Below are 15519 nucleotides of genomic sequence, written 5' to 3'. Positions count from 1 at the left end.
TTCTGTTGTGATGTCTAAAATGGTTTAATGTCTGTTTTTACTTATTCTCTTGTTGTACAGCACTTTGATCAATCCCTCCCATTTTAGTATCCTTTATAAATACATATGATTTGATTAGGCTAAAACAAACTATCCAAATACTAATCCAGTTTATTTTCATTTAACCCAGAAAACTGTAGCCAATCAGTTAACTAAACGTGAGCTTACAATGGAATCTATTACAATGGAATAGAAGTATAATATATATAGATTATACTGTATATAATATAAAGAACAATAATTTTAATCTTTTTGCTTTCAGTTTTATAAGTCCTGTCTTAAACACCAATGCATGTAGTAACATGGGAACCTCCAACCTCTGATCCTTTTGTTCATAAAAGAACCAATATTTATTTATTTAAACAGAACAAAATAACATCACGCATACTGTCAATGAAACATTGGTATGGGGATACGGTTTCATTTTACAGGACTCCTGTGAAAAATGTAATTAATTTGAAAATATGTTAGTGATGAACAGCAAAAAATCACAAAATATTTGCATTCAAGCCACCTACCACAGAGTACTGTGACAATCAGAAAACAAGTGAATGCTATGAAATGCTCCTTGTATGTGAAATGTCAAAAATTCACATTTAAGTCAGGCACATTTCCAGTGACTGCCAGTTTTTTCTATTTTATACTGACCAATAATGCAAACCTGTTTCAGTTCATTCATCTGATCTCCAACCCATACCAAAAAAAAGGCTTTGAATAAATACATTTTCCTAGTGTAAAAAAATTAAACATCTATTAAAGAGAAACGACATTTAAAAAGCTATGACACATGTGATGTTGTAGATAATCACTAACAAAAACATTAGTTTGTACAGAACTAATGTACAGAAAAGCAGATCAATTTTGATCAAAACCATAGTGTCTTAAAAACGTAGTCGTACCCATTAAAGTTTCACATTTGGTCACAATATGACCACATCTTGAATCGGATGTGCTAAATCAAGAGAAAGTACCTTGTCATTCTGAAGTTCAAGAGAATACAGATGGTTTAAGTTATAGGACGATTCCCAAACCCACATGGGGGACAGTAAACAGGATGGAGCTAAAAACCAAACAATTCTGGAAGGAAATCTTAGGGGCAGCAAAATAGTGGCCCAGTCAAAGCACCAAACCTACATCCACTTGAGAATATGACAAGATTTCCATCAATTATGATCAAACTTGGCCTATTTTGTACATAACTGGTGCAATAAAGGTGCTAAACTGGTAGAAACGCACAACAAAAGGAGAACTTCCATATCAACATTGTAAAACAGGACAGTATTCAAGTAGGAAGAAACACTGAACCAACCGAGGTTAGCTATTAAAAATAAAATTAAAACAGATTTCAATGGAACCATATAAAGAGATGTGAAAAACAGGCAGTGCTGTGAGTGCATCCAGGATTCCTAATTATCTTTAGTAAACTTTGACATTTCATGCAAGATATAAACAGAATCCCAACCTTTGGTTATGTTTAGACGGTTATATTTGAATGCATAATTATAAACACAAGTTCATCTTCCAAAAATATACATTAGTCGTCTTATTAATATGCATATATATGCACAGACATACATCAATAAAGCAATGCACACCATACAACAATGATCTGCTGGCATGAAATGAAGCTTTATGAGTATTTTTCTGCACACCTTCCCAGATTGTATTCCTAAAGCTTCTCTGAAGCAGCATAAGGGGTAGAGATGAGAACTGCAGAGAGATGAGATTCTTTAAAGGATGATGAAAATCAAACTGTGAACGCAAACACTTAATGCTGCGCTTAAAAGTTTTCATAGCAAGCTTTACAGGATAAGCCGACTCACAAGCACTGCTGTGCACATCACATTACACCCAGAGTTTAATTTTGTTAACATTTATTTAAACAGCCTGACACACTATGAGCAGCAGCATAAAGACAGTATTTAAAGCTTGCCTATCGACCAGTGTACCTCATGGTGTAAAGTCTCCCTGCATTGTACCATCAGCTTATTACGCAATGATGTAATTCCCTATTATTTTAAAAACACTTGTTCCCATTTCTGCTAACCATAAATCCCAGAGTACCTCCATTTTCCACCATCCCTCCCTCTACCCAAGACAGTTTTATTCAAATTGATGTTTGTAGAGTCTCTCCTCAGTCATGTATGTTTAATAGTTTTGCAGCTCAGGAATGTTCTTGTAGAGGTCCAGTGAGTCAGGGTTGGAGAACGCTCCTCTCTGTGCAACCTCCCGACCAGCAATGATCTGCTTCACAGCAACCTCCACCTTCTTCCCGCTGATGGTGTACTGCCAAGAGGGGAAACAAAGGCTGTCATTCCAGCGGCAGCTGACTCCTGCTGTCTTTAAGACGATCTGATAGTTTTATACATATCTGACTGATATTCAAGATCTCTTACGGGAATGTCTTTTGTCTCCAGGAGCAAGGCGGGGATGTGTCGGGCAGACAAAGCTTTTCTGATGGCTCCTTTAATCTTTGTCACCAGCTCCGGATAGAAGGGCTTTCCAGGAGCCATCTTTAAGAACAAAATAACTCTTTCCTCTCCATCTGCATTGTACTGGGGCACACAAAGACTGTCTGACACTTCCTCGAAAGCCTCCACTGCAAGAAAGGAAAGCAAAGAAGAAGACGGAAAAACAAAAATGAGAAGAGCATATGCGAGACAAGAGGTGGGAAAAATTTCATTTTTAGACAATTGTTTTCTTTTGCTCCTAAGAACTAAAAGAGCATCTAAGCTAAATTATTATCATAACAATGATTTTGCCCTCCTTTTTGCCTCCGTCCTTAAAACTCACCGATGTTGTAGATCTCTGAGCTCCCAAAGCGAACTCCGTTGGGATTCAGTGTGCCATCGCTGCAGTACAATCACAGGTTTACTATGTGTACTATACATATACTACTACCAGAAAGAACAAAAAGTGAAATATGCAAAGCTAAAAGAAAATTTTTTTCCACTAGCTTTTTCCATATATAATTCAAAATAGTGCATTTTTCTAGTTATTTCCATAGCTGTAATGTCTCATAAAAAGTTAGAAATGGATAATTGCAGTGTTGATTATTGTTGTCAGGGAAAAGCAATTTATGATAAAAAATGTATTTATTGAGATAAAAAACTGTAATTATTTTTTTATAGAACTTTGTAGTTTGACATTTTTTCCTCACTGTTGGTTCCATGTGAGCACCAATAAACATCAATGAATTTAAAAATAGTATTGAATGTGACTACAGTGACATTACACCAAATATGTCCTTCAATATGAATTAGAAATGTTGCCTTGTATTTGCTGTGAATTGGTTCTATTTAAATAACTTGAGTTGAATACAAACTGTAGTCGGAAAAGCATCAAAACCTGACTTTTTTCTCTGTAATAACTGATATAATACAAATAAAAACCTCTTCAGCTGCATTGCTTAAAAAAGAAATTAAGTAAAACTACAATGATAAAAAAAAATACTTGGTTTCAATATTTACTATAACTGATCTTCTGTGAGCAAAATGGTGACACAACTGACCTTCTCCCAAGCATGACGATGCCTCCTGTCTTTGGGTTGATTTTGCAATAATCTCCATGGGCCCACACACCTAAAGCACAACAACAATCAAAACCATTACTTTTACTATTACTCTAAATTGTACATAAAAACTGATTATCTGACGTGGGTTTTCTTGTTTGAATGTTTACTGTGCGTTTACCAGGAAATGTAGAAAAGTAAGCTTTGTGGTATTTGCTCCCATTCTCATCATTCCAGAAGTGAGTGGGTTGGCAGGGGATTGGCTTCAGGCAGACAAGTTCACCGCTCTCGCCCCAAACTGGCTTACCTGGTTATAACCAACACACACAAAATCACATTTTTCATCAATAACATTTTATAGCTTATACTGCAGCAAACACTAAAAATAAATTTAACTGAGCAGTAATTAATAGTTGTGCAGAGCAGCAGAATATGTCCAACACACTGCCTAGAACACTGTGTGATTCTACACAGCCCTAACCGCTCCGCAGGAAAGGGTTAAAGCCTTAAACACTGAGTGAAATAATCCCAGGCTGAACGGCTTCAAATGATCCCTCAGTCCACTTTCCTTTGAGGTGGCAGAAACAGCCTGCAGAAGGGAGCTGGGGAATGATGGGCTAAAATCAATGAAAAAATATAAAGGACTTTCAAAACTCCCAACAAACTACTACAAGAAAAAAAAACTTGTTTTTGATACATTGCTATTAGAAATACTGTTTCCCAGTTATTTGTGATGGCATTTCTCCAGGGAAAGTTGATTTCACACTGCCTTATCTTTTATTAGTTGATATATACTTTCATAACTTATTAATCTATAATGCACATAAGGTTCTCCTTAAATTAAATCTTGAAAATTTAGTTTGTTGTTGGGCTTCAAAAGCAAATTAGAAGTTCAAGGGCATCTCATGGGCAATAAATGTGCTTACTATTAATTTTTATCCATATTGCAGCTTTCCTACAATTTAACAGCTGCTAAACTTAGACTGAAGACTAAAAGAAAGGCATTAATTTACTGGGAGATTCTCCCACACCAAACACGTTCACATCGTCTTACCCTCAGGACTCCAGGCTTCCACAGCCATGCCGAGGTTTCTTGACTGAATCTCGCCCCGGTACACTGGAACCGTTGGGTTTTGGCCCATGAAACACGAAACTATATCAGTCCCACCTGGGGAGAAATATAAATACAAACAGCTGTTAATGAAAATTGCCACAACTTGTGTTTATTTTGTATTAGTAGATTCATTTCACTACTCGTCTTCTCAGTTTACACAGAATATTCTTCATATATGTTTTCTGACTGAACACAACTGTTTTATTGAGGCTCGGATTTAGGAAAGTCAAACTCTTGACCTTTCTTAATTGAAAGTTTTATGTTTTCTTAGCCATTATAATACCAACCTATCAGAGTTATTTCAAATCCAGCTCAAAGAGGCATGGAAGTGTATAAGTTGCTAATGGTCTGGAAATACTGAGTAAAAATTGCATAGTTTCACATGTTTGAAATTTTTACAATGCAATTTCTATCCAATATGTGTACTGTGATCAAATTGCTTTGACTTAAAACAAAAGCAGAGGTTATTTCTAATCTCACAACACGGATTAGTAAACTATTAAAAGTGTTAGTGATAACATCATTAATTGGTATTTAGATTTAAATCATTAAATCATACATTTTCTATGTTTAGCTGGTGCTTCCAAGTGTATTCCACAGTAAATTATACCTTCTGCTCATCAAAGAGAAACAGAAGTCTAACAAGCTGATGGTAGCTGGTTAATTAGCTAAGCATCCTGTAAGCCCAACATCAGCTGCTTTATGGATATGCTGCTTGTCGCTTACAGGCTGCTTTAAAACAGGTTTACCTTTAGTTGCTATGTTATGATGATGGTGTTTTTGGACATTTTTTTAAAAATAATTTATGCAAGCAAGAAAAAAAAGCTTTCGTTCAGCCAGCTGACCGGCAATGTGTAGCAAGAGTATATTGCTGTGTCACTATATGCCTCAAGCAGGAATGAGAAAAAAAAAAAATCTTTCTCTGACATCTCCTCCCAGTAGCTTTGACTACAATTTTTTAGCACTTTTGAAACTAACTTTTTTTTTAGATCTTGGTGTAACTTGACACCAGTGACCGTCCCACAAACATCAAGTTAAATTAGTAATTTCAGTTTTGAACTTTTGCTCCTGTTTGCAGCTCTGTTTCACACAAGCTACTGTACCTGAAATGCTCAGAGCTGCAGCTTACAGCAGCATCCCTGTGTCTCCAGAGACCACTGGGCCGTGGACATTACTTCAATTTGTCGTAGCATCTGTCTGGAACTGCTACCGCAAACTGGCGGTGTTAGCGCACTGCTCCACCTCCGCTGACCTATTTAGGAGTTCTCCTTTCCAACACCTTCCTAAGACTGTCATGATGACACACACACTCACATAGATACACGTACCTATTTATCTCTTTCTACCCTCCAATCATCAACTATTCCTGACACACTCTATTCATCTCCCCTCCCATTGTTCGCTCTCTACCTCCCTGCGTCGCTCCTCTCTGTATCACAGGCTACATCCATCCATCTTGTACCCTCGCTCCCTGCCCTTCTACTGCTCCTCCCTCTCTTTCTCTTTCTCTTCCTTTTCTATCTGTTCTTTACACTCAGTCTCTGTGTCTGTCTGCCAGGTTCTTTATTGAGCTTTAATTGGCTCCCTGGAGAAAGAGGAAACATTGTCTTCTGATTACACACAAACACACTTAAAGTGGGAAGATAGACAATTATCTTATTGTTACTCTCATCTGCATAGGTGGGCACAAACATGCAAGCAAATACACAGAGAAGTATATTTAAAAGCAAAAGTCGCTGTGGCTTTCTTGGGATGCTTTCCGTTCCATTCCTTGTGCAAAGACCGTGCGTATAAACAAGAAGCTAGCTTGTCACATTGATCTTATGCTCCAAGCAGCACTCTTCAGTTGGTGTTTTTTCCACTATGAATGTGTGTGTATGTGGAGGTGTAAAGGCTTTGAACATCCTCTGGGACATTTCAGGGCCAGACAAAGCCGCCAACTGCCACAAACTAACGCTTCAACCACCATATTTAATCTTCGGCTGCATTCATGGTTTTTTTTAAGTAGATTGTACAAAGAAAGCATATTGTGAAAGTCACAGATTCAAACAACTTGCAGAAACACGTAGTCCCCAAAGGAGATGGAGTAAGAGGGGAGCATAGAGGCGACATATGGACAGTCAGACGGAGGTACATTAGAATCCAGGGAATCCAGCAGTGACAGTGTTAAAACCACCTGGTGAGGAGAAAGCCACGTTCATGCTGGCAGGGACACACACAAACACACCCAAACACCCTAAAAAACACAGCATCTTTGAGGAAATGGTTCATAATGCAAATAAAATCTCCATAACCTTTAAACAACTGCGTGGAAAGTTTGTATATACAGTATATTCTGGAGTCGACACACAGTGGCACAGGGTGAAATCTACACAGCGGCCCTTCACATATGCCACCAGGCAGTGGTCACAGTGGCACATATGCTGTGATAAGTCCTATCACACATGCGCACACACACACACACCAACGGAGTTGATGACCTCGGGGGTCAAGGTTAGGGCGGTTGGCAGCCAAGAGGGCTGCAGCCTGCTGATGCCCTTGGCGACAAGGGGACCAGCTTTTCCGACTAACAAACACACATTAACACAGAGAACAAAATCTCACTCTAAAATGATGAATCCACGATACTAATTGCCAGCATAACAATGTAGGCTGTGAAAAAATATTAAAACACTTTGATAAGAGCGGAAGTTTAGTCAAACAAGTCATTTTTCTAAGATAGCTTTAGGTCAAAAGACTGAACAGGCAGTTCAATTTCAGTTTAACCCTCTGTGTATAAAATGATTATGCATAATCAGACCTTTTTCATAAAACATAATTCATAACACCTTGCAAGTACTTTTTCAAGAAGGTTATCACATTTTACTGTTACAATGTCAAACAACAATATACATGTTTTGGTTCTCATGTGGTAGATCAACAGAAAGTCATAAATAATAGTTAAGTGGAAAGAAAGTGACTGTTTTTAAATCAAAAATCCTTAAAATTTTGTGTGGATTCAACCTTTTTTTTACCCTATTAACTATAAATATGTACAATTGAAACTGTCAAACTGTCTTTAGAAGCTGCTTAATTAGTAACATAAGGCCCATCATGAACACCAGTAATTCACAAACGCATACTCTTACATTATTTACAGTGAAAATGAAGCATGAAGTAAATAAAAAAAATCATTGTATAAACATGCTCCTTTCTCAATAATTACAAAATAAATATCATGGTCTATTTGTAAATTACTTAGAGTTAGATTTTAAGCAAGACTGTATCAAAAAACTTTCAACATCTCTTAGAGCACTTTTCAAATAATCAGGACAAAATGGAAAGAGCATGGCACTACTTGCAAACCAACCATGACATGGTTGTCCATCTAAAATGACAGCAATAGGAGCATTATTTGCAGAAAAACAGCCAGAAAGCCCAATGCAACTTTAGAGAAGCTGATCTGCTCCTCAGGTTATAAGGCATCTAGTATTTGTGCATTCCACAAATCTGGTCTTCATGCAAGAGTGGTGAGATTGCTGGAAAGCTATAATAAATCTTATTTGCAGTTTGGCACAAGCCACGTCAGAGACACCAAACGAGGTGCTCTGGTTACACGAGAACAAATTTGAACTTTTTGGCTTAAAGGCAAAACAGCATGTGCTGCAGAGACACCCTGAACACACCACGCTGTGAGGATGCTTTTCTTTAAACAGGACAGCATATTGAAAATGGTCGGATAAATACGTAGGCACACCAACAATTTTTTTTCTCAAATCTAGAAAAATATCCTTTACCTCTTACATTTCATCTACAGTTTATGTTTATTTCTTTTATTGAAACAGTTGAAGGAACCAAACCACAAAGTTTGCAAACCCAGCTTTAAAAAAGTGCTATTTTACCTGTGCCACCGAGAAGTCCAAAAGTCTCAGGATTTTTCTCAACAACAGCTAATAAATTATATAATAATTTAGCAAAATGGCTGCACAGTGGCGCAGTTAGTAGCACTGTTGCCTTGCAGCAAGAAGGTCCTGGGTTTGATTCCAGGCCGGGGTCTTTCTGCATGGAGTTTGCATGTTCTCTCTGCCAATCCTCAACATGATGTTGGTTTAGCAAGCTTGTGTAATGCATACTATATAACAAATATGAATGTGAACAGTATGTAAAAAAAGTTGTGAAAAATAACTCCAGTCATTCTTGTTGTGTACAGTTCTGCTCTTTGCCTTTCAACATTTCCGTTTAATGATTGGCACTCAGGTCGACGCCCATGTCCACTCTCTCGTCTTGCATGTCAACGGGAGCTTGTGTGTTCGTCCGGGTGCATGTGAATATGTGCGTACATAAGTGTGGGTGTATATGCTGATGTGCATTCGATGTCAGTCACCCAGCCTCTGCTAAATGTTAAACGTTTCAGGACTAACTGAAATAGACAGATAGCATTCTATTGACCTGTCAAAATCACAAAGGAGGCTGAGAGAGGCTGTGTGTGAGTTTTTTGGTGCATGACTGTGCTGTGATGAATACGCAGCTATATATATATTATCTTGCTGAAATTTTCTTTGTTTGCGCCAGCCCTTTGTGTTAGTGTCACATATGCTTTGTTGCTAATTTTGCATCACAAAAGAATGCTGAGCAGTGCTACAAACCAGTTTTTAGTTTTGAAACTGAGTTTATAACTTGAGATCAATCAGCTTCTTAAAGAAGGGAAAACTACGCCACCTTTAATCTGACCATCCTTCCTATTTAACAGTTCTTTAGAAGAATTCCACATTTTAATCTGACTACTTGCTTTGCTGCAGCTTTACAACTCACTTGAAAGAAAGTGGTGAATAAGCCCTATCCAACATATCAGCTTAATAAATTCTGATCCTGGAGGTTTCGCAAAAGCCCAAATTACTGAACATTAGAAATCTCTCAAGTGGAAGGTTTGAAATTAGGGGACGTTTTAACTCAACTTTTCTAAATTTTTCATTTCTGCCTAATGTTGGTTCTCGTCCAATGCCTCTGCAACACTTATTGAGACTCCTCACCCAAAGTCTAGCTCCTTATTTTCTGCTCGACAAGGCAGAAAAGGGGGTGAACCGGGTCTTTTGTGAGATTTTCACCTGCAATATACCTAAATCTTTGAATATTTGGCTGCAGTTATTAGAACTTGATAACCATTTCTTCTGTAGACCCTCAGAAGTTAATTTCTAATTTTCTTTCAGAGGCTTACAAATTATAGCCTATTACTCTTGTCAAATTGTATTTCAGTGCATGTTTGTCATATAAATGGCTGTTAAGAGATTCCAAACCAGAAGAATTCATGAATCTTTTTTTTCTCTTCAAGTTCAGCTTTTACTCATTACAGAAAGATACCCACATCTTTATATGGTAACATACAGCTTGAATATTTTTAAACTGTATTTCAGCTATTTCACAGGTTTCAGTATCAGTGCCATCTGTGCCTTTTTGTTTATCTCTACAGATCCTGATACTCTGACCATAAAGAAAAAATTAACTGAACATGAAAGAATCTGACCCCATATGAAGACAAAAAGAGAAGTAGAGAAATGAGAAAAAGTAAAGAAGAGATGATTGAAAGACCAAAGCTTGTTTTCTTTTTTGTGGAAAACTCAGATCTTCATATGTCTAACGTTAACATAGTTTGTTTACCTGAGATGGAGCCCAGCAGCACGGTGCTCTTGATGCAGCGATAGACGTAGTCGTAGCTCTGAGGTTTGAGTGGCGATCCAGTGGACAGTATGGTATGAAGAGACTGAAGGTCGTGCGATTCCGCTGAGCGAGAGGAAGGTTAAGTAAAAAAAAAAAAAAGTAAGAAAACATTTTAATAACTGCTTCCGAAATAGTTGCTCTTTTAATTTTCAAACAGAATGAACACATTAGTACATTGTTTCCAAAATGTATGATATTTGTCAGGTAATTTTACAGCATGTTAAGTACTGTGCAAAAGTTACATCACCTCATTTCTTCTCTTTCCAAAGACCCAAACATTTGGTAACCTTTTAAAGTGGTGTTAATCAATAGATGTCCATACTTTCTGTAGGTCTTTTAAAACTTTCTGAATAACCCTTCTCAAGTTTTGTACCTGAATTGTACAGTATATTCTTTGCTGCTGATACACAGATTTTATAGATGGTATTCTGCATATCTTGATTGTGACTACTGTTGTCCTTCTATCATGTTATCTATGTTAAAAAGTGGTAAAACAGCCTGATATTAGTAATCTTTAAACAATAATTTGTCTGTAATTTCTGCAATTAGCTGCCCTGAAGTTTAAATCTCAGCATCAGTCACACAACAATCTTCATCAGTTGGTCACTAAAAGATCACAAGTAGGTATTCAACCGTATACGGTAATTGATAGAGATGCTGTAAATGGGAGGTTATCAACTGCACATGATCACAGCAGGTGCAGTAAAATGTGTTTAGGTATGTAGTAGTCGTAATTTCCAAATTAACCTGGTTACAGCTTTGTAAAATTTCTTCTTTTTCACCCGTTACATTAAACCCCACCTACAGACTAATTTGCGTTTTTGCAAAAAAAAAACAAAGGAAATTGAAATACTATTGTTGTGATGACAAAACAACTCCCAACTTCTGCTAACAATTTTCTGAAATAATTCCATGCTTTGTCTTGTGATCACTGCTGTAATTCACTTATCACAGTAGCAGCTGGATCAAAAAAGCAGATACAGTTGCAGGCGGCAATAATTTCAACCAAATTAGGAATCGGCACACAAAAAAGTGGGCAAGCACCTGCGAACAGCTGTGGCTCCTGGCACCCCAACATGTTGTGTTATTGCAGTTAGCCACCCTGCTGTGACAGAGCCTACAAGCCCCTATTTACTGAAACACACATGCACACACACACTTTAGGTGTCATCCCCAGGATCTATGCACATGCTCTATGTTACCCACAGATGCCCAAACCACATGCCAATAACACCCTGTGAACCGAGAGGCTTCCAGCAACCGACCCTCACCCCACAAGTGTACACACACACATACACACACGCCTAGACACAGTGGGAACTTCTGCAACCCCCCACCATGCCTCCAGGTGTCCAGTCCAAATGTCAGCTCAGGAAAAAAGGCTTCTCCACTGGGGCAGTCAGTGAAGACGCTTCCTAAATCGAGCCCCGTCAAGTCATGCTTGAACGCTACAAACACACATACCCAATCTTAAACTCACACAGCTAGAAACATCTCCCTTTGCTTCCGTCTCTTACTAATAAGAATCCAAACACACACACTTGCATACACACCCCACACACATAAACAATGCCAGCTGGATCAAGTGGCTTGGGAAGGAGAAGGCAAAAAAAAAAAAAAGATTATGTCTTTCGGGACTTTAACACTTAAGTGCAAGACCAGTTCTGTAGCTCACGCTACGTTAACTGGTTTCATTCGAAAAGATCTGAAGCTCCCTGTGTTTTGTCTCAGTTTTCTTCATTAATCTGAAGTGAGGGTAGACAGTTTATCTACACAAATGACAGAGTCTGTTTCATGGATCAAAGAAAAACAAAGAAAAGTCTAATTAATAAACACTATTTTTAACAACAGTTGCTATTTTTGAATACTTAGAATCGTGACTAGAAATAAAAAAGAGCCACAAAGATCGGTCACATTCTGAACTCTGAACAGCATTTAAATGAAAGGAGTTGAACTTCCCTGTTTTATTGAGGATTTATAAATATCAACTGCTCATATTAAAATCCCTGCTAATGTTCAGACAAATATTTTGAAATTGTGTTTTTCCGTTCAGTTAAAAATCTGTGAATGCAGCCCAAGTTTCGACGCTGCACCATTAAAACAAAATTCAATTCAATGAGTTTGAATAATCTTCTAACATTGTTATTTCCTCATATATTTCACAAATATCAAACTCCAGTGAAATTCTGTTGAGGTTTCATATATGAAGATCACCACAATATAGGGTGTAATTGTAATCTGGAAGGATAATAATACAGAGCTTTCTAACTTTTGACAAATGAAAATCTGGAAAATTTGTCAGAGTTTTTGTAGAATCACTTCTCTCTGCCATTACTGTTTTTCTTTAGGTCAACATTAGGAAGAATGGATTGAAAGAATCTCCGAACAGTAATAATTATTACTAGATATTGTATATTGGATTTAGGTCAAGACACTGGGCCATTCTAATCAACACTTATTCGTACAACATTCACAGACAAATCTGTTTTCGCATTTTTCTGTGTAACATAAATCCAAATTATTCCTGGAAATTCACCTACTTGCGGATTCAGGATGGATATTAAGACAATGTCCAGTGTTTATTTTTCCAGAACACATAAAACTTTCCATGGCTTAAGTAGTAAAACTGTACTCTAATCTGACCACAGTGCTGTTTTTCCCATGTTTGACAGATGCCCTACACCCATTAGGTGACTTCTGAAAACAATTTGTTGTGATGGATTTTATTTAAAGGTGTCATACAGGGTTGCATACAAATGCACAACATATTAGTCACATTAAATTAAAAGAAAATACACTGGAGTGAGTGGATTTAATGACTAAGAAAATGTGTAAAAGTTCAAGGGAATTCACATTTTTCTAAGCTACTCTTGGTAACTACTGCATTGGAACCGTTTTGGTCGACAAAAATAAACATAAATAAAATGTCCGTTTTTTTCATAGTCACTTCATATTTCATTCTCTAAGAGTACATAAGTGGGTTTTTCTTAGAAGCTCTTTGGTATATCTATGTTTGTGTTTTCCCCTCAAAGTTAATGCGTGTGTGTGCTGTGGATGGGTTACTCACAAGGTTTGAGGTTCTTCTCCTGCACCAAAGACAGCCACTTAGCCCCGGTGCCAAAGATGGTGATGCTAGAAATGAGAAAAGTGGACACAGACATGAACTGTTTGGAAAAAAAAAGACAGAAAAATGAATAATTCCTCAATAGGTCATTCTAAACACAGAAGATTAGTTTTCTGGGAAAAGAATAGATTTGCATCAGAGGTTTCAAGAATCTTCGTAACCATTTATAGCCTCCTACATACATGTTTTGTACTCTAAATTGTGAAGCACACATTGCTGGATAAATGAAGAACATTCCAGATGTTTTTCTGGAACCTTCTGCAAGAAAAAAAAATGTACACACTCTCCTTTTTTGGACCATGCAATAACATGCCCAAAAAATTTAACACTCTCATATTATTATCTATTAACACCATTGAACACTTAAAAAGAACATTAGTAAAAGAAATGAAATTTATTTAAGAATTTGCACAAATTTTGGTTACGAATTTTATAATGGTAAAGAAATAGATAAATTAACCATTTTTAAAATAAAAGGAGCCAATGCAAGACCGCTGGAGTGACTGTGACATTGCTGCTTAGCCAGAACCGTGGTCCATTTATTGGTTCACTGAATCTGAGCTGAATGTAAATAAAAGCCTAAAAGGAGCACAAGTTACTGAGCAGCCTTTGCCCTTAATCCCATCTGCTCCAATGGAGCTGCTCAGTTGCCTGTTGTACTTGGAAGCTCCCAGTGGAGAAGAATGAGTCACTGTGTAAATGTAAAGCAAGGTGATGCAGAAACACAACCCGTGTGCTCAGTTAAGCCTTGATAAAAAATGAGGAAAAGGGTGACTGGGAATTGACTTTCACCTGAGCAAACACAAAAAGACTTACAGAGTATTGGCCAGACAAGGAGGACAAAATGTCTCAATTTTAGATGCTCCGCTAGGAAAAGTATCGACAAAATGTTTGCACTTAACAATCGTGAAATTGAATGATTTCAGAAGTTTCCTTCTCGGTGAATGGAAGTCACCCTGGCAGCTGACAACAGTTGCACAACATGTGGAAGGCATGAGGAGGCGAAACATCACTTTTCATTACAGGCGGTTTTAATTTTGGAACCAAACAAAAGGGCCTTTAAATGTCCCTGTGAATGGGAATATCTGCATTCTTGGCCTTTCAAGTTATTTTTGAAGTCTTAATCAATCAACTTGCCTCTTATCATTGTAATAGACAATTCTTCCAATGAAAAATAAACCCAAATTCTATCTGTATGGGAAAGACACAATCCTTTGGTGCTTTATTGATCAAATGGCCAAGAATCAGTTTGTGATGAAAGCTGTTATTTGTTCCATTTGTGGTTAATAGATGTGGCTGATGGGGTGAATGACCGGGGTGGGGGTGAGATGGGGTGAAGTGGTAAAGGTCCCAAGAAGACGCGTGTTGGATGGAATGAAGCCAGTGATGCGTCCACGTGTCTGATGCATTTACTCCTTGGTCATGTTGATTCTGATTAACTTCTCTATTGGCTACAGCCACAGGATGCCATTCTGAGCAATAAGGCAGAAAATCTGGAGTAAAGTTCTTAAAAACTGAGAATTTGGAGACATTTTGCCAATTTTGTATAACAGCGTATACATGAAAGTTGGTAAATTTGCATAGTATTAACCCTTTTGATTTTTGTTTTCTTCTTTCAAGAGAACAATAATATTGCATGGTTAGGTTTCTGTTTGCTGTATGTGATTATCCGAATCAATTCCACTTCATTACAATTTTAATACATCTGAGTTAAATAAAACATAATGTACTTTCTGGTCTGAAGTTATACACATGCAAAAGGACAAAGGCCGACAATTACCATAATTCACTGATGTTTTTGAACAGTTTTGGGGTGGAGGGATTTTAAAACTTATTGAGAATGTATGTTGTATAAATAAGAACTGAGTGAACAAACTTGAATTTAGTGAGTATTAATTATACATACTGGCCAAAATTTAACCATACACCTCAAATATACACATACATATTTTCAGATTAAACTTCATGAAATTAATCCAATTAATAAGGCATGATTCCTTTAGAACAGTTAGTACCTGATCTCCACATTTAGTTGCA

The 15519-nt window shown here is 37.3% G+C and overlaps 1 protein-coding gene across 1 annotated transcript in view; it reads right to left on the bottom strand.

Annotated features, from left to right (window-relative positions):
- Window positions 1-359: 359 nt before the first annotated feature.
- The window catches only part of aacs (acetoacetyl-CoA synthetase), a 39253-nt gene continuing 24093 nt past the window's right edge, over window positions 360-15519 (bottom strand). Inside the window, exons 11-18 of the mRNA XM_032578850.1 lie at window positions 13426-13490; window positions 10299-10421; window positions 4605-4718; window positions 3732-3857; window positions 3551-3620; window positions 2833-2891; window positions 2436-2638; window positions 360-2325 (exon numbers count right to left, since the gene is read on the bottom strand). Coding sequence (XP_032434741.1) covers window positions 2188-2325; window positions 2436-2638; window positions 2833-2891; window positions 3551-3620; window positions 3732-3857; window positions 4605-4718; window positions 10299-10421; window positions 13426-13490 — 898 coding nt within the window. The 3' untranslated portion in view covers window positions 360-2187. The remainder of the gene's footprint in view (window positions 2326-2435; window positions 2639-2832; window positions 2892-3550; window positions 3621-3731; window positions 3858-4604; window positions 4719-10298; window positions 10422-13425; window positions 13491-15519) is intronic.

This window comes from Xiphophorus hellerii, chromosome 12 (assembly GCF_003331165.1).
Source record: "Xiphophorus hellerii strain 12219 chromosome 12, Xiphophorus_hellerii-4.1, whole genome shotgun sequence".
NCBI classification, from domain to species: Eukaryota; Metazoa; Chordata; class Actinopteri; order Cyprinodontiformes; family Poeciliidae; genus Xiphophorus; species Xiphophorus hellerii.
This window is presented reverse-complemented; position numbering and strand designations above follow the sequence as displayed.